Here is a 16,977-nt window from a genome sequence, read left to right as displayed (position 1 = left end):
AGCTGCCACCTCCTGACCTGGCACAGGGCAGAGCTCTTGAGCCCATTCCAGGCTGCCAGCTGAAGGCTCTCCCCACTGGCACTGGCTGCTGCAGGACAGGTTTCATGCCTTGTGGTGACACAAAGCCAGCTCAAGTTCCACCATGGAGCAGTTCAGGCTCTTTGGGGGAGGGGGTTTGGCACAGGGGACCTCTTCCTGGCTTGTTCTTTACCTCTACCCTTTGCCCTACCTGGTTTGGGTGCTCCAAGCAACCTCATTGCCTGGTGAGCAGAGAGGGGGAAAGGAAAAGCAGAGACTCACAGAGTGGTAGAGGTTGGAAGGGTCCTGGAAAGGGCACCCAGTCCAACCCCTCCATGCCAGGGCAGGGCACCCAGGAGCACAGCCAGCTGGGTTTGGAAAGCCTCCAGAGGAGACTCCACAACCTCTCAGGGCAGCCTGCTCCAGGGCTGCAGCATCCTCACAGGGACAAAGTCCTGCCTCCTGTTCCCCTGGCAGCTCCTCTGCTCCAGCTTGCCCCCAGTGCTGTCCTTGGCCATCCCTGAGCAGAGCCTGGCTCCAGCCCTGCACAGCTTGATCCCCAGCACTGAGGGCAGCCCTCAGGCTCCTCTGCTCCCAGCTCCCTCAGCTGTGCTCACAGGGAGATGTGCCACTGCCTGCAGCAGCCCTGTGGCTCTGCCCCAGCAGCTCCCTGAGGTCCTTCTTGAAGTGAGGGGCCCAGACCTGGACACAGCATTGCAGATGTGGCAGAGGGGAGGGGGAAGGACCCTTCCCTACAGCCAGGTCTAGTCAGCTCAGCTCCATTTCTCTCCTCCCACCCCAGTTGTCCTCTTTTAGCTTTGAGGCACACAGCAAAGGGAATCTGCTGAGGAGGCTGGGACTCCTCAGGAGGTTTGGACTCTCCATCTGGGTGTCATGTCAGCTCCAGACAGCTCTGGTCACATGCTCCTGACAAAAAGAGAACCTGCTGTTCCCAGGTCCTGTTCCTGCCAGGGGAGCCTGGGGAAGAGCTTCCAAGGGCTTTATTTTAGGAGCAGAGACCCAGCATGGAGTGCCAGCTCCACCAAAAGAGGCAACAGCAACACAGGTAGGTGGGAAGAGACAAGCTGCAGAGTTAGCATTCCACAGATGGTGGCAGTGACACTTCTCAACCAATTTAGCAAGCTCAGGGGTTGGGGGGGGGGTTTTCTCCCCCCCCCTTCCCCACTCTTCTGCCCATCCCTGTGTGCCCATCCTGCCGGTTCACATGGCAACAGGCAACTCATGCCAGCACAAGCTAGGGGATGAAAGCCCAGGTGGGTGATAACCTAGCCAAAAAACAACCTCCAGCTGGTGTCATGTCCTGACCAAGGGGACTGCTGGGCCACACAGCTGGCACAGGATGGGCAAGAGCCAGCACCTGAGCGTGGAGGGACTGCTTGGGGAGCTCTGCCAGGAGGTGCTGGCCTGCAGGTGTGTGTCAGGCATGTTACCAGAGGGCTTGAGCAAAGCAGCCCCTTTATTGCATTGGCAGGAGCTCACTCCCTGACCTCTCCAGCTCCCCCAGCACTCAGTGATGTGCACACACAGCCACCCTGGAGGAATCTGGGGGTTCCCCCTTCCAGGGCAGGAAGCTACAGAGCTGATCTTTGCAGGACAGGCAGTGGAGCCTGGGGGTGGCAGAGCCACAGCCAAGGGCTCTTTATCCAAGGACTCAGCTAAAGCCAACTGGAGAAAGGTTCCCAGGCTTGGGATTGGACCCATACTGACCACAGCCTTCAGAAGCACCAAGAAGAGCATCTGGATAGCAGAGCTCTGGTCACAGTCAACATCCAGGGGCAGCTCTGTCAGAGGCTGAAGAGGATGCTCCAGGAGGCATCATTTGGTTTTGCTTCAGAAGGATGCTGCACGGAGGAGCTTGGCTGTGGTGGCCTGGGAGGTTCAAGCAGTGGCACTTAGTGTTAGCATTGCCTAGGGGGGAGGTCCCTTCAGGAGCTCCACATCCTTGAGGAATCCCAGGGTGGAGTCCCGGCCCGCAGCACTGAGACCTTCAGGCTCTGGGGACACAGAAGACAGCAGGAGACAGGAAGGAGACACTCGCCAGAGCTCCAGGAGCGCCCCACGGGCGGGCAGGGCTCCCTCAGGGGGCTGGGCTCTAACTGGAGCAGACAATGAGAGCAGAGGGCTGGGACAGTGCACCCCCAGGGCTGATCTGGCATCAGGATCCCGGCACCGGGTTCAGGGTCCCCGGGAAGGTTTGGCACAGCCGCTGGGACGCAGCGCTTCGGCTTCCACGCAGGGTCAGCTGCCGGCGCTTCCGTGGAGGCAGGGAAAAAACCCCCCCACCACGACCCCCCCAAACGGGTCCCTTGGACACTGTGTCCCTTTCTGAAGTCCTCAGCCAGGCAGGAAGGTCAAACGTTGCTGACCCTGGTTTCAGAGGCGGCGACGATGGCAGCGGAGGCGGAGGTGACCAGCGAGCGCTCGCGCCTGACGTACCGCGGCTTCCGCACTGCAACGGGGGGGACACGGCGTCAGCACGGCCTCGGGGGGGGCGAGGGGCCCCGGGGGGGGCGAGGGGCCCCGGGGTCACCCTGACCAACCCCCCTCTGCTCAGCGGGGACCCCTCCAGCCAGCCACAGCAGGGCTGCCCCAGCCGGCCTGCCCCAGCCAGCCACAGCGGGGACCCCTCCAGCCAGCCACAGCAGGGCTGCCCCAGCCGGCCTGCCCCAGCCAGCCACAGCGGGGACCCCTCCAGCCAGCCACAGCAGGGCTGGCCCAGCCGGGCTGCCCCGGCCAGCCACAGTGGGGACCCCTCCAGTCAGCCACAGCAGGGCTGCCCCAGCCGGGCTGCCCCGGCCGGCCACAGTGGGGACCCCCCCAGCCAGCCACAGCAGGGCTGCCCCGGCCAGCCACAGCGGGGACCCCTCCAGCCAGCCACAGCAGGGCTGGCCCAGCCGGCCTGCCCCAGCCAGCCACAGTGGGGACCCCTCCAGCCAGCCACAGCAGGGCTGCCCCAGCTAGCCACAGCGGGGACCCCTCCAGCCAGCCACAGCAGGGCTGCCCCGGCCGGCCTGCCCCAGCCAGCCACAGCGGGGACCCCTCCAGCCAGCCACAGCAGGCTGCCCAGGGCCACAGCAGGGACCCCCCCCAGCCAGCCACAGCAGGGCTGCCCAGGGCCACAGCAGGGACCCCCCCCAGCCAGCCACATCAGGCTGCCCAGGGCCACAGCAGGCACCCCCCCTGCCAGCCACAGCAGGGCTGCCCAGGGCCACAGCAGGGACCCCCTCCAGCCAGCCACAGCAGGCTGCCCAGGGCCACAGCGGGGACCCCCCCCAACCAGCCACAGCAGGGCTGCCCAGGGCCACAGCAGGGACCCCCCCCAGCCAGCCACAGCAGGCTGCCCAGGGCCACAGCAGGGACCCCCTCCAGCCAGCCACAGCAGGCTGCCCAGGGCCACAGCAGGCACCCCCCCTGCCAGCCACAGCAGGGCTGCCCAGGGCCACAGCAGGGACCCCCCCCAGCCAGCCACAGCAGGCTGCCCAGGGCCACAGCAGGGACCCCCCCAGCCAGCCACAGCAGGCTGCCCAGGGCCACAGCAGGGACCCCTCCAGCCAGCCACAGCAGGGACCCCCCCCAACCAGCCAGAGCAGGGCTGCCCAGGGCCACAGCAGGGACCCCCCCAGCTGGCCACAGCAGCTCTGCTCTTGAATGTCTCCAGGGATGGGACCTCAAGCAGCATCCCTGGAGGCTCCAAGCTGGAAGCAGAGGAGGCCTTGGGGAAGGTGGAGCAGGAGCTGTCCCTGCCCATGGCAGGGGGGGTTGGCACTGGGTGGGCTTTAAGTTGCCTTCCAACCCAGCACATCCTATCACCCTGTGAGTGTGAAGCCACCACAAGCCTTGTTAAGGAGGTGCTCAGGAGGGGCTTGGAGGTGGAGCTTGGAGCCAGGGTTTAGTTAGTCAGGAGGTGCTGGGTGCCAGCTCGGCCTTGATGATCCCTGAGGTCTCTTCCAACCCTATTGGTGAGTGTCAGATGTATGAAAGCTCCACCGTGCCTCCCAAAGCCAGCTCCCAGACACCCCCCCAGCACACACACCCCTCCCACCCCCTGACTGCTGCATTCCAGACAGGCTCTCTCCTTTGTTTTCAAGCAGCTGATAAAGCCTCAGCTCAGCAAGCCTGAAAATGAGCCAGGCTGGCACTGCCAAAGAGATTCCAACCCTGAAAATAGATCCCAGACTGAACCACTTCTTTCTGAGCACTTCTAAGGAGATGCAAGATGATGGTGATGATTATTTCCCTCCCCCCACCCAGACTTCTCTATTAGGACAGAGAAGTCAAAGATCTATTTCAGGAACTATTCTAACAGCAAGCTCTCCATCAAGGCTGGAGGCCTACAGTAATTAAAGCAATAAATCCCATCCAGAAAGCTCTGCTAGCCAGAATTCATTGGATTCCTGCCCCCCAACCCCCGGGAGAAGGGAGGAGAAGGGAGAAGGGAGGAATTAACCAGGTTGGAAGAGACCTTCAAGATCATCCAGTCAAACCTATCACCCAACACCATCTAATTAACTAAACCATGGCACCAGGCACCCCATCCAGGCTCTTCCTAAACACCTCCAGGCATGGGGACTCCACCACCTCCCTGGGCAGCACATCCCAATGGCCAACAACTCTCTCTGGGAAAAACTTTCTCCTCCCCTCCAGCCTAAACCTCCCCTGGCACAGCTTGAGACTGTGGCCTCTTGTTCTGGTGCTGCTTGCCTGGGAGAAGAGACCAACCCCCACCTGGCTGCAACCTCCCTTCAGGGAGTTGCAGAGAGCAAGAAGGTCTCCCCTGAGCCTCCTCTTCTGCAGGCTAAGCAACCCCAGCTCCCTCAGCCTCTCCTCCCAGGGCTGTGCCCCAGACCCCTCCCCAGCTCTGTTGCCCTTCTCTGGACACCTTCCAGCATCTCAACCTCTTTCCTAACCTGAGGAGCCCAGAACTGGACACAGGACTCAAGGTGTGGCCTAAGCAGTGCTGAGCACAGGGCACAATGACCTCCCTGCTCCTGCTGGCCACACTGTTCCTGCTGCAGGCCAGGATGCCCTTGGCCCTCTTGGCCACCTAGGCACACTGCAGGCTCATATTCAGCCTACCATCACCCACTACCCCCAGGTCCCTCTCTGCCTGGCTGCTCTCAGCCACTCTGCCCCCAGCCTGTAGCTCTCCCTGGGGTTGCTGTGGCCAACGTGCAGCACCTGGCACTTGGCTGTGTTCAATCTCCTGCCCTTGGCCTCTGCCCATCTGTCCAGCCTGGCAAGGTCCCTCTGCAGAGCCCTTCTGCCCTCCAGCAGATCAACTCCTGCCCCCAGCTTGCTGTCATCTGCAAATCTACTGCTGATGGACTCAATGCCCTCATCCAGATCATCAGTGAAGATACTGAACAGGATGGGGCCACAGCTCTCCACCAGGTGACTGCTTGGACTTGCTGTGTGGTGGCAGCAGGTCTGCTCTGGGATGGTTGCCTGCCCCTCAATTAGAGGCACGAAAGGGCAGCCAGCAGCTGAAGTGTGTGCAGCAGCATGGCCCAGGGAAGAGTTCCTCACCTGAGGAAGCTGGGGGAGGTATCATGGATGCCTGCAGAAGAGAGGGATTGAGCCTGTCAGACAAAGCACCTTTGGGCCTCAGCCTTGCAGCAGCAAATGCAGCAACAGATCAGAGCTGCAAGAAAATTCCCTGAGGCTTTCTTGGAGAAGGCAACTCAATAGAATCCATAGGGTCTGTATTCCCCTTCCCCCCCTATTTCCTTCCACCCCTTCCCCCCCCTATTTCCTTCCACCCCTTCCCCCCCTATTTCCTTCCCACCCCTATTTCCTTCCCCCCCATTTCCTTCCACCCCTTCCCCCCCTATTTCCTTCCCCCCCTTCCCCCCCATATTTCCTTCCCCCCTGCCCCCCCATTTGTCATCTGATTTTCTCCTGTCTCTGGCTAAAGAACCTCCCTCCCCCCCACACCCTTTTAGCTTCATTTCCTCCAAGCAGCTCCCTAATGCACTGTTCAAGCCTCCTAGTCCACACCAGGAGGACAGAGTTCACTTAACTGTTTCACTGGGCTGGAGAACAGAAGCTGAGAGAGAGAAGAGAAAGAGAGAGTGAGAAACCAACCATCATTCATTTCAACACCCCCCCCCCCAGCAGCTCCAACCTCCCAGACAAACACAAACCTGCAACAGAAGAGTTCTGCTGGTGGGGGGGGGGGGGGGGAAAAACTCCACCACAGAGATGAGTTTTGGCACAAAGATTGCAACAGAGCTGGGGAGAAAAAGCCTCAGGTTTGGCACCAGGCTCACACCCACAGAGCAGAAGCCTCTGAGGTGCCATTGGTGGCACACATGGTCTGCAGGGCTCTCTTCAAGACAAGAGCTAAAGGGGTTGCAAAGGTCTCTCCCTCTCCAAGGATGACTTCTTTGGTGTTCAAAGAAAGGAGCCCCAGCAGCAGCTCTTTCATAGGAGGTTTCCACAAGAGGTGGGGTGGAAAAGAAGGCACTTGGAGGCCAAGTGAAAGGCAGGAAGGGAGCAGTGAAGGTGCAAGCCTTTCCACACAGCAGCTTGCTGCCTTGGGCTGGCCACAGGAGAATCATCATCCAGGCAGGACAATGAGCCAGAGAAATGCCTCTGATTGCTTCTCCTTCAAAGGTGGAGCTCAATGCCTTCACCTGCTGCACCAGAGTCGACTGCCAGGCCATGGGGAAGTCACAGCCCAGCCTCAGAGGTCTCCTGTCCTGCTCAGAAGTGTCAAAGCAGATCTTGCTTGACCCACTTGGAAACTGAAGGAGGATCTTGGACTGATGGCTTTTACTTCAGGACACAATGCAAAGGCAAGCCAGAGGCTTCAGCAGGCAGCTGTCATGAGGGCACTGGCACTTCCTGTGCCACTGATCAATTCAGCCCTTGGCCAGCAATGATACCAGAGAGGCTGGAAGCTATGGAATGGGTTGGAAGGGACCTTAAAGATCAGCCAGTTCCAACCCCTTGCCATGGGCAGGGTTATCTCCTGCCAGCCCAGGGCCTCATCCAAGCTGCCCTTCAACACTGCCAGGCTTGGAGCCTCCACAGCTTCTCTGGGCAACCTGTTCCAGTGCCTCACCACCCCCCTGGGGAAGAGGTTGCTGTGGCTAGGCACAGCATCCTTAGCCACAGGATGCAATTGCATTGGGGTGCTTACTCCCTTTTCTCCCCCCTCTTCTCCACACTGATTTTCATTGTGACAGCCCAGCTTGAGCTTGGTCCTTTTAAGACATGATCTAGGCTGGAGATGAGGAAGAAACTCCTTGCAGTGAGGGTGGGGAGACACTGGAGCAGATTGCCCAGGGAGGCTGTGGCTGCCTCCTCCCTGGAGGTGCTCAGGACCAGGCTGGATGAGGCCTTGAGCAAGCTGGGCTGGTGGGAGGTGTCCCTGCAGAGGGAGTTGGAACTGGCTGATCCTTAAGGTCTCCTCCAACCTAAACCATTCTGTGAATCCATGAAGAAAATCAGAGGAGGTCTATTTGTTGAGCAGACCCAGGCAGGAAACAGCTTGCTTTCAACAGAAGGAGCTCTAACACAGCAAATGCTGTGCTGGGGCTTGCTTGGCAGGGGAATCACTCAAAGTGGCTGCAGACCAGGGCCAAGCCAGGGTCAAAGCCGAGGCTCTGCCTCCTGCCAAGCTGGGCAGCACTGGAGGCATCACCTTCCACTGGCTGTGCTCAGCACCTCCCAGCCACTGAAGAGCCAGTGAAGGGTGGACAAAAGAGAGCAACTTGAAGCTGCAGCAGCTGCCAGAAGCAGAGGCAAGCCCTGGGCTGCATCCTACCTTTGTTTCTCCTGTAGAAGATGTTGGGAAGTTTATTGGCACGTTTGAGGTAGAAGAAAGAAGCAACAGAGAGAATCAGGAAGAGGCTGATGAAAAAGGTCCCCAGGATGAGGGAAGCTGCTACTTCTGGGCCACCTGTGCAAACAAAGGAGAGAGAGAGGGCTTTTAGTCACCAGAAAGCCCTTTGGAGAGGACCAGCTTCTTGATAGCCACAGGAGCAAAACAGGACCTCAGTGCTGCTTGCTCTCTGCAATGCAAGCAGAGACCTCCCTGGCAAATTCCTCTCACCCTTCAGTTCTGTTAGCTCAGCAGCTCCCCCCCAGCCCCCACCTGCCAGCAAAGCCTCACTCTCTGCTCTCCCTCAAGACAGCCACAGATTTGTTTTGTAACCTACTGCTGTTTCTTCCCTCTGACTTTCCAAGCCAGTGCTGGGAGGCACTCCACATGGATATTGTTCTTTGGTGCCTTAAATGAAGCCTCCCAAGGCCAGATCCTGTCAGCAGACAATAAACCACTGCTGCAGCACACCCACTGTTGTCTTGGGCCCCAAGAAACCATCCCCCCTGAGGCAGACCTCTAACCCCAAAGATGCCTTCCCTCACCCCTCTGCTCCACTTTCCCCAGCCCCTGCAGATCGACTCAGCTGCTTCATTGAAGGTTCTGATCCCGACCTGCAAGGAGCTGAAGGAATAAAAAGCTGCTTGGGAGCTTGGGGCAGGGGAGCTTAGGCCACCAGATCTACCTCTGCCAAGCCCTGCTTGGAGAAGCCCACACCCTGAGGAGCACTGAGATGTTTCAGGTCGTAGAATCATAGCATCAATAAGGTTGGGAAAGGCCTCAGAGATCAGCAAGTCCAAGCTGGCAGCCAACACCCCCTGACTAACTCAACCATGGCACCAAGGGCCTCAGCCAGGCTCTTCCTAAACACCTCCAGGGCTGGGGACTCCACCACCTCCCTGGGCAGCACATTCCAAGGGCCAATCTCTCTTGCTGGGAAGAATTTCTTCCTCACCTCCAGCCTAAACCTCCCCTGGCACAGCTTGAGGCTGTGGCCTCTTGTTCTGGTGCTGCTTGCCTGGGAGAAGAGACCAACCCCCACCTGGCTCCAACCTCCCTTCAGGGAGTTGCAGAGAGCAAGAAGGTCTTCCCTGAGCCTCCTCTTCTGCAGGCTAAGCAACCCCAGCTCCCTCAGCCTCTCCTCCCAGGGCTCACTGGGCCAAGCTGAAAACTTCCCCCCAGCAAAACCCTGGGGCCTGGAAAACGCAGCTGCAAGCCCTGCCAGAGGCTTCTTGGTGAGACCAAACCAAAAGTGGCCATAAAACCCTCTGCTGGAGCCCTCCAGATTCCACAGCTTGGTTGAAATGGCCCCTGGCAGGCAGGGAAGCACCACACAGCTGCTGCCATCCACTCACCTATGCTCTGCAGGAAGGGAGTTACAGTGCTCATGTTCATGTGGGAACTCATCCCTCTGCTGCCAGCTGGAAATCAAACAGCAAGGAGAAGAGAGACTTGCTTTAAAGTCACACCTGAGCAACCTTCCACATCCCCTGGGGGTCCACTTCCCAGAAGTTCTTGAAGGCATTGAAACTGGGGGGAGAGTTTTGCCATGAAAACTCCCAAGCCCTTTGGAGAATTCAAAGAGGAGGAAAAACCAACCCAAGCAGGGTCAGAGTTTGCCCTCCCCCTGAAGAGCAAAGACAGGAAGTCTCCAGTGCAGCTCTCAGGAAGTTAGGTCTGGAGCTGAGGAAGAAGCTCCTCAGGACAAGGGAAGGGAGAGTCTGGCACAAGGCTGCCCAGGGAGGCTGTGGCTGCCTCCATTGTGGGGATGTGCAAGGCCAGGTTGGATGAGTGAAGGGAGTGCTTGGAAATCATGGAGTCATTAAGGCTGGGAGAGACCTCTAAGATCATCTCCAACCTCCCTGCCATGTGCAGGGACACCTCCCAGCCAGGCTTGGCTGCTCAAGGCCTCATCCAGCCTGGCCTTGAACACCCCCAGGCAGGAGGCAGCCACAGCCTCCCTGGGCAGCCTGTGCCAGAGTCTCAGCACCCTCAGACTGCAGAGCTTCTTCCTCAGCTCCACTCTGACCCTGCTCTGCCTCAGCTTCAAACCATTCCCTTTTGTGCTGTCTTTAGACACCCTCAGGAAAAGTCCTTCTGCAGCCTTCCTGCAGGATCCCTTCAGCTATTGGCAGGCAGCTCTGATGTCCCCTTGGAGCCTTCTCCTCTCCAGGCTGCACATCCCCAGCTCCCTCAGCCTGTGCTCACAGCAGAGCTGCTCCAGCCCTTGGATCATCTTTGTGGCCTCCCTCCAGCAGCTCTGTGTGCTTCTGCTGCTGGGGACACCAGGCCTGGCTGCAGGATTGGAGGTGGGGTCTCCAGCAGAGCAGAGCCAAGGGGCAGAATCCCCTCTCTTAAGCTGCTGGCCACAGCCTTCTTGAACAGGCCCACACACAGGAGAGGAGAGAGCCCAGTACCCAAGACACAAGCACCCAAAGAAAGGGCTGGCAAAAGACTCACAGCTTCTGCATTCAGTCAGGTTGTGCCCAGAGGAGACAGGAAGGGATTCATTTTTGCACTTAATGCAGCTGCTGCTGCCATCCTCATTCCACCTTCTGTAGCAACCTGCAGGGGAAGAAGGTGTCCAAAGGTTTGGAACAACAAAGGCAACGCTGGAAACACTTCCTTGGTCTGGAGGGAGAGGCAAAGGCAACAAACCTCCTCTGTTTGCTCCACTGCTTGCAAACATCTCCTGCTGGCTCTCACACAGGTGAAAGAGGCTCTATAAATGCACAGAATGGGTTGGGTTGGAAGGCACCTCAGAGATCAGCCAGTTCCAACCCCCCTGCCATGGGCAGGGACACCTCCCACCAGCCCAGCTGGCTCAAGGCCTCTATCACCCAGGGAGGAGGCATCCACAGCCTGCCTGGGCAACCTCTTCCAGTGTCTCAGCAGCCTCCTTAGCCAAGACCTTCTTCCTAATGTTCAATGTAGATCTCCTCTCCTCTAACTTCAAGCCATTGCCCCTGGGCCTGTCCCTGCAGGCCTTTGCAAACAGTCCCTCTGCAGCCTTCCTGGAGCCCCCTCCAGGTCCTGGCAGGCTGCTCTTAGGTCCTCCCTGAAGCCTTCTCTTCTCCATGCTGAACACCCCCAGCTCCCTCAGCCTGGCCTTGCAGCAGAGGTGCTGCAGCCCCCTGACCATTTTCAATGGGCTCCTCTGGACCCTCTCCAGCAGGTCCATGTCCTACCTGTGCTGAGGGGCTCCAGGGCTGGCACTGCCATGCCTCAGCCCTCTCCCAGTGCTGTCTGCCTGGTGCCACTTTCAGAGCCCAGCCTGCTTCAGCTCCTCTGTGCCAGCTGGGAGGTGCTGCCTACCAAGCCACCCTCCCTTGCAGGCTGGAGACTGATTAAACATTCATCCTGGCCTGTGTCTTGGCTGCTGAAAGCTCTCCCTTTCCAGCTGAAATGCAGACACTGGGATGCCTTTGTTGAGGGGAGAAGGAAGCAAAACCCCAGCACATTTAGGGCACATCTTCCAGAACAACTTCATTTAATGCACTAAAGCTGTGGCTGCTTCACTGGAGGCTTAGACTGGAAGGGATGAAGATTAGGAGGCTGCTCCCTCCTAGATCCTATTGCAGCCTGCATTTAAAGGGAAGGAGAAAGGAAGGAAACAACAAACCTTCACTGTGCTGGCTAAAGCCCAGCCTTGTAGAGCCTTGAGCCAGACTGGGATCAATTATGCCATAAAGCAAACAATTAGTGAGGTGCTGAGTTGAGAACAGCTCTGCTGGGAGGCTGCCCTCAGAGGGGAGCAGCACTGCTGGATGGCCACAGCCATAAATCCCCCCCTGACACTCAACCTCCACACAGGCAGAGCCAGGGGGAGGGCAAAGGCTTGCTGCAGGAAGAGGAAGGAAGCATCAAAGCACCTACCTGACACCAAAGCTCTGGGGAGGTCAGCAGCTCATGAGGGGATTGGAGTGAGCACAGCCCCCATGGCCTGCAGGCAGCTGTTTGCACCACAGCTAAACCCACTCAGGAGCAGAAATCAAGCTAGACATAGAATCACTGAGGTGGGAAGAGACCTCAGAGAGCATCAAGTCCAACCTCTCACCCAACACCTTCTGGCTAACTAAACCCTGGCTCCAAGTGCCACATCCAAGCCCCTCTTGAACACCCCCAGGGATGGGGACTCCACCACCTCCCTGGGCAGCACATCCCAAGGGCCAATCTCTCTGTCTGGGAAGAACTTTCTCCTCACCTCCAGCCTAAACCTCCCCTGGCACAGCTTGAGACTCCAAGTGGGGTTTCCCCAGAGCTGAGCAGAGGGGGAGAATCACCTCCCTTGCCCTGCTGGCCACTCTTCTCTTGCTGCAGCCCAGGATCTGTGGGCTGCAAGTGCACACTGAGAGCTCCTGGTGAGCTTCTCCTCCCCCAGCACCCCCAAGTCCCTCTCCTCAGGGCTGCTTTCCAGCCTGGATTTGTGCCTGGCATTGCCTCCACCCAGCTGCAGGAGCCTGCCCTTGGTCTTGTTGAACCTCATGAGGTTGGCTTGTGCCCTTCCCTCCAGCCTGCCTAGGTCCCCCTGGCTGGATCCCTTCCCCCCAGCCAGTCTGCTGCCCCACACAGCTTGGTGCCATCAGCAAACCTGCTGAGGCTGCACTCAGTGCTACTGTCCATGGCACCCACAAAGATGTTGAACAAGCCTGGTCCCAGGACTGATCCCTGAGGGACTCTGCTTGTCCCTCCTGGCCTCCAGTGGGACAAGGAGCCATTGAATGCTCCCCTTCCAATCCCCACTGCAGCAGCCCTGCTTCTCATGGTCAGGGTTGGAGCTTTTTAGGGGCTCTTGAGCATTTGCAGAGGGCTCCCACCTCACCCAGCTGCATGCCCCATGAAGAAGAATAAGCTGATGGATGGTGGGCTGCAATCCCTTCCCCAGGCAGGAGCAACAGGTCTGAGCCAGGAGAAGCACAAGCCTTGGGTACAGAGAGGAAGAAAGGCTTCACCCTGCACCCTCTGCTTTCACTCCCCAATTAAATCAGGAGCTTTGTTCCCTGGTGGAGTGGCCAACCCCACCTGGGATGTCACTGAGCAGTGAGACACTTTACCTGGGCTGCACTGGTTGGACACTGGACAGGAGCTGTTGGAGTCCAACATATCCACACAGCATTCTGTTTCTGACACCTAAACAAAGAGCAGAGATATCAGACAACCATGGGAGGCTTTGGCTTGGAAGGGGTTCCTCCCCCTCCCCCAAAAGTCACCTAAGGCCAAGCCCCACTGCACTCAGCAGGGACATCCTCCACTGGATCAGGTTGCTCAGAGCCTTGTCCAGCCTGGCCTTGAGTATCATAGAATCAAAAAGGTTGGAAAAGACCTCAGAGATCATCAAGTCCAAGCTGCCACCCAACACCTCCTGACAGCTAAACCATGGCTCCAAGTGCCACATCCAAGCCCCTCTGGAACACCTCCAGGGATGGGGACTCCACCACCTCCCTGGGCAGCACATCCCAATGGCCAATCTCTCTTTCTATGAAGAACTTTCTCCTCCCCTCCAGCCTGAACCTCCCCTGGCACAGCTTGAGACTGTGGCCTCTTGTTCTGGTGCTGCTTGCCTGGGAGCAGAGACCAACCCCCACCTGGCTCCAACCTCCCTTCAGGGAGTTGGAGAGAGCAAGAAGGTCTCCCCTGAGCCTCCTCTTCTGCAGGCTAAGCAACCCCAGCTCCCTCAGCCTCTCCTCCCAGGGCTGTGCTCCAGACCCCTCCCCAGCTTTGTTGCCCTTCTCTGGACACCTTCAAGTCTCTCAATGTCCTTCTTAAACTGAAGGGCCCAGAACTGGACACAGGAGTCCAGGTGTGGCCTGAGCAGTGCTGAGCCCAGGGCAGAATGCCTTCCCTGCTCTAGTTGGAAGTGCCCTTGCCCACAGCAGCAGGGTTGGACAAGATGACCTTTGAGGTTCTCATGGGAGTTTGTGCTTTTAGGTCCCCAGGGTTTGGATGGTTTGCAGTTCAAGTGGCAAGCAGCTTGCCAAGTGTGTGTGGGGGTTGCTCATCAAGGTGGGGGGGACCCTTTTCCACATGAGTGGTGCTCTCAGTGACCTCCTTGCCCTCCTACAAGCCCTTGAGCAGGGAGAATTCAAGGCAGTCAGCCGTCACAGCAAGCTGACCCTCCGTGCGAGTTCCAGTTAATGACTGCTGGCAGCCAGGGTCATTTCTGTTCAGTGGGAGAGAGGAAACACTCTGATCTGCTTGGCCAGCACCCAGCATGACCAAAACAAGACACACACCCCCCCCTCCCCCCAGCCGAGAGCCACGGAGTACCCACCGAGCTCTCCGGGGATTTGCTGGCGACCTCTGCCACCAGCCGAGTGAAGAGCAGCACGAAGGGCACCTCCATGCCCAGGAGAGGCACAGGCCTGCCTGAGAACAGGGAGAGGAGTCAGAGTGGCTGATGCAGCACAGAATAGCTTCACTTGGAAGGGACCTTCAAGATCACCCACTGCCAGCCCCACTGCCACAGGCACAGACACCTCCCACCTGCCCGGGCTGCTCCGGTAAGGTTGGAAGAGACCTCAGAGAGCAGCAAGTCCAAGCTGGCACCCAGCACCTCCTGACAGCTCAACCATGGCCCCAAGTGCCACATCCAAGCCCCTCCTGAACCCCTCCAGGGATGGGGACACCACCACCTCCCTGGGCAGCACATCCCAGTGGCCAACAACCCTCTCTGGGAAGAACTTTCTCCTCAAGGCTTCACCCAGCCTGGCTTTGTCCCAGCCTCCCTGGGCAGCCTGTGCCAGAGTCTCCCCACCCTCACTGGAAGGAATTTCTTCCTCATCCCCAGTCTGAATCTGCCTTCCTCAAGCTTCAATCCATTCCCTCCCATCTTATCACTCACAACCCCTTGCCAAAAGTCCCTCCCCAGCCTTCCTGCAGCCCCCCTTCAGAGAACCATAGAACCAATAAGGCTGGGAAAGACCTCAGACACCAGCAAGTCCAACCTGCCACCCAACACCCCAGGACTAACTAAACCATGGCTCCAAGTGCCACATCCAAGCCCTTCCTGACCACCTCCAGGCCACCCCAGAGGAGCTCACAGTTTCCTTCTGTTAAGGAACTTTTGACCCCCCCCATTGCTTTTCTCTGGCTACAAAGCCCTCCAAGTTAAATATGCTGGGAGGTGAGGTGGGGGGGGGGAGGGTGGGGAACGACTTACCTTGCTTGGAGACACCAATCTGAGACACTCAAAGAGGGCTTTTTTCCACCCCCCCCCTCCCCTCCAGCTGCAGAGGGGCAGGTTTCTTGCCTAGGGCTGACTGTGGTTGCTAAGAAACCAGGAACCTTATCAGCCTGCTCCAAACTGGGCCAGGCAGAGCCTATTCCACACCCAGGGTCTAGGGAAAAAAAAAACCCCAATCAATGTGACTGCCAGAGAAGGGCTACTGCCTGGCACCAACCCTGATAAGCCTCTCCCCAGCTCCCCTGGCTGCAGCATCGAGCTGGGATGGATTGGGAGCAGGACAGGCAGCAGGCACTGCTGGGCAGAGGCAGGGCTGGCAGTCATTTCTCCCCTGCCAGCACAGTCATGAAGCATTAATGAAGCCTGCCTCTGAACAGGGAGCATTGCTGCCTTGCCTCAGAGCAGAGCTTCCCAGGGTGGAACAGGATAGTTCAGCCTGCTGCCAGCTGAGCTTCCTCCTTCTTCTTCTTCTTCTTCTCTCCCCTGCCCCCACCTCTGCTTTTGCCACCTGCCTTCCTGCTGGAGCAAGTTCACCTCTCCTGCACAGAAGGGTTTGGGTCATGGTTGAGCTACAGAGTGCAGACACTCCTTGTGTCAACATCCTGACATCTGCCTCTTCTCTGGACAGCAGCATGGTGGGAGCTACACCCAGCTCTCCCAAGCACAGAATGTACGTGGGGCAGGCTGTGGATGAGGTCTGCCTGGACCTCAGCAAGGCCTTTTGACACCATCCCCCACAGCAGACTGCTGGCCAAGCTGTCAGCCCCTGGCTGGGACAGCAGCTCTCTGAGCTGGGTTAGGAACTGGCTGGAGGCTGAGCCCAGAGAGTGGTGGTGAATGGTGCCACAGCCAGCTGGCAGCCAGGCACCAGTGGTGTGCCCCAGGGAGCAGTGCTGGGCCCCAGCTTCTTTAACATCTTCATTGATGATCTGGATGAGGGCATTGAGGCAGTCAGCAGCAAGTGTGCAGATGACACCAGGCTGGGGGCAGATGTTGGTCAGTTAGAGGGCAGAAGGGCTCTGCAGAGGGACCTTGACCGACTGGACAGATGGGCAGAGGCCAACAGGATGGCACAGAGCAGGTCCCAGTGCCAGGGGCTGCACTTTGGCCACAGCAACCCCAGGCAGAGCTACAGGCTGGGGGCAGAGTGGCTGAGAGCTGCCAAACAGAGAGAGACCTGGGGGTGCTGATTGACAGCTGCCTGAACAGGAGCCAGCAGTGTGCCCAGGGGGCCAAGAAGGCCAAGGGCATCCTGGCCTGCATCAGGAACAGTGTGGCCAGCAGAAGCCCTGTGCTCAGCACTGCTTAGGCCACACCTTGAGTCCTGTGTCCAGTTCTGGGCTTAAGAAGGACATTGAGAGACTTGAAGGTGTCCAGAGAAGGGCAACAGAGCTGGGGAGGGGTCTGGAGCACAGCCCTGGGAGGAGAGGCTGAGGGAGCTGGGGTTGCTTAGCCTGCAGAAGAGGAGGCTCAGGGGAGACCTTCTTGCTCTCTGCAACTCCCTGAAGGGAGGTTGGAGCCAGGTGGGGGTTGGTCTCTTCTCTCAGGCAAGCAGCACCAGAACAAGAGGCCACAGTCTCAAGCTGTGCCAGGGGAGGTTTAGGCTGGAGGTGAGGAAGAAGTTCTTCATAGAAAGAGAGATTGGCCATTGGGATGTGCTGCCCAGGGGGGTGGTGGAGTCCCCATGCCTGGAGGTGCTTAGGAAGAGCCTGGATGTGGCCCTTGGAGCCATAGTTCAGCTGTCAGGAGGTGCTGGGTGACAGCTTGGACTTGATGAGCTCTGAGGTCTTTCCCAACCTGGTTAATTCCATTCTATTCTATCCCTGCAAAGCCACCCTCCACACAAACCCCTCTGTGAAGCCAAACCACCTCCAACCTCCCAGCCCAGCTCTTTGCTAATCCCAGCAGCTCCACAGCTCAGCATTGA

The 16,977-nt window shown here is 58.4% G+C and overlaps 1 protein-coding gene across 1 annotated transcript; it reads right to left on the bottom strand.

Moving 5' to 3' along the window:
- Window positions 1–2,390: 2,390 nt before the first annotated feature.
- C33H1orf159 (chromosome 33 C1orf159 homolog) lies at window positions 2,391–14,226 on the bottom strand. The gene is made up of 8 exons (XM_054175691.1): window positions 14,139–14,226; window positions 12,922–12,997; window positions 10,328–10,432; window positions 9,223–9,288; window positions 7,811–7,945; window positions 6,060–6,085; window positions 5,566–5,596; window positions 2,391–2,488 (listed from the first exon to the last, which is right to left on the bottom strand). Exons 1-8 carry the CDS (start codon window positions 14,208–14,210, stop codon window positions 2,391–2,393), a joined length of 609 nt encoding a protein of 202 aa, XP_054031666.1. The 5' UTR covers window positions 14,211–14,226.
- Window positions 14,227–16,977: the final 2,751 nt, after the last annotated feature.

Source organism: Dryobates pubescens, chromosome 33 (assembly GCF_014839835.1).
Source record: "Dryobates pubescens isolate bDryPub1 chromosome 33, bDryPub1.pri, whole genome shotgun sequence".
NCBI lineage: Eukaryota > Metazoa > Chordata > Aves > Piciformes > Picidae > Dryobates > Dryobates pubescens.
The sequence above is the reverse complement of the archived record's forward strand: the minus strand, read 5'-3'. Positions and strand labels throughout refer to the sequence as shown.

What these genes read in the sequence shown, in the direction of transcription:
- C33H1orf159 (XM_054175691.1), bottom strand. Translation starts at nt 14,210, where the DNA reads ATGGAGGTGCCCTTCGTGCTGCTCTTCACTCGGCTGGTGGCAGAGGTC. An exon ending in CCTGACTGAATGCAGAAGCT is followed by an intron (nt 9,289 to 10,327) that starts GTGAGTCTTTTG and finishes TTTGATTTCCAG; the next exon opens with CTGGCAGCAGAGGGATGAGT. An exon ending in TTCTCCAGCCCAGTGAAACA is followed by an intron (nt 5,597 to 6,059) that starts GTTAAGTGAACT and finishes TCTCTTCTGCAG; the next exon opens with GCATCCATGATACCTCCCCC.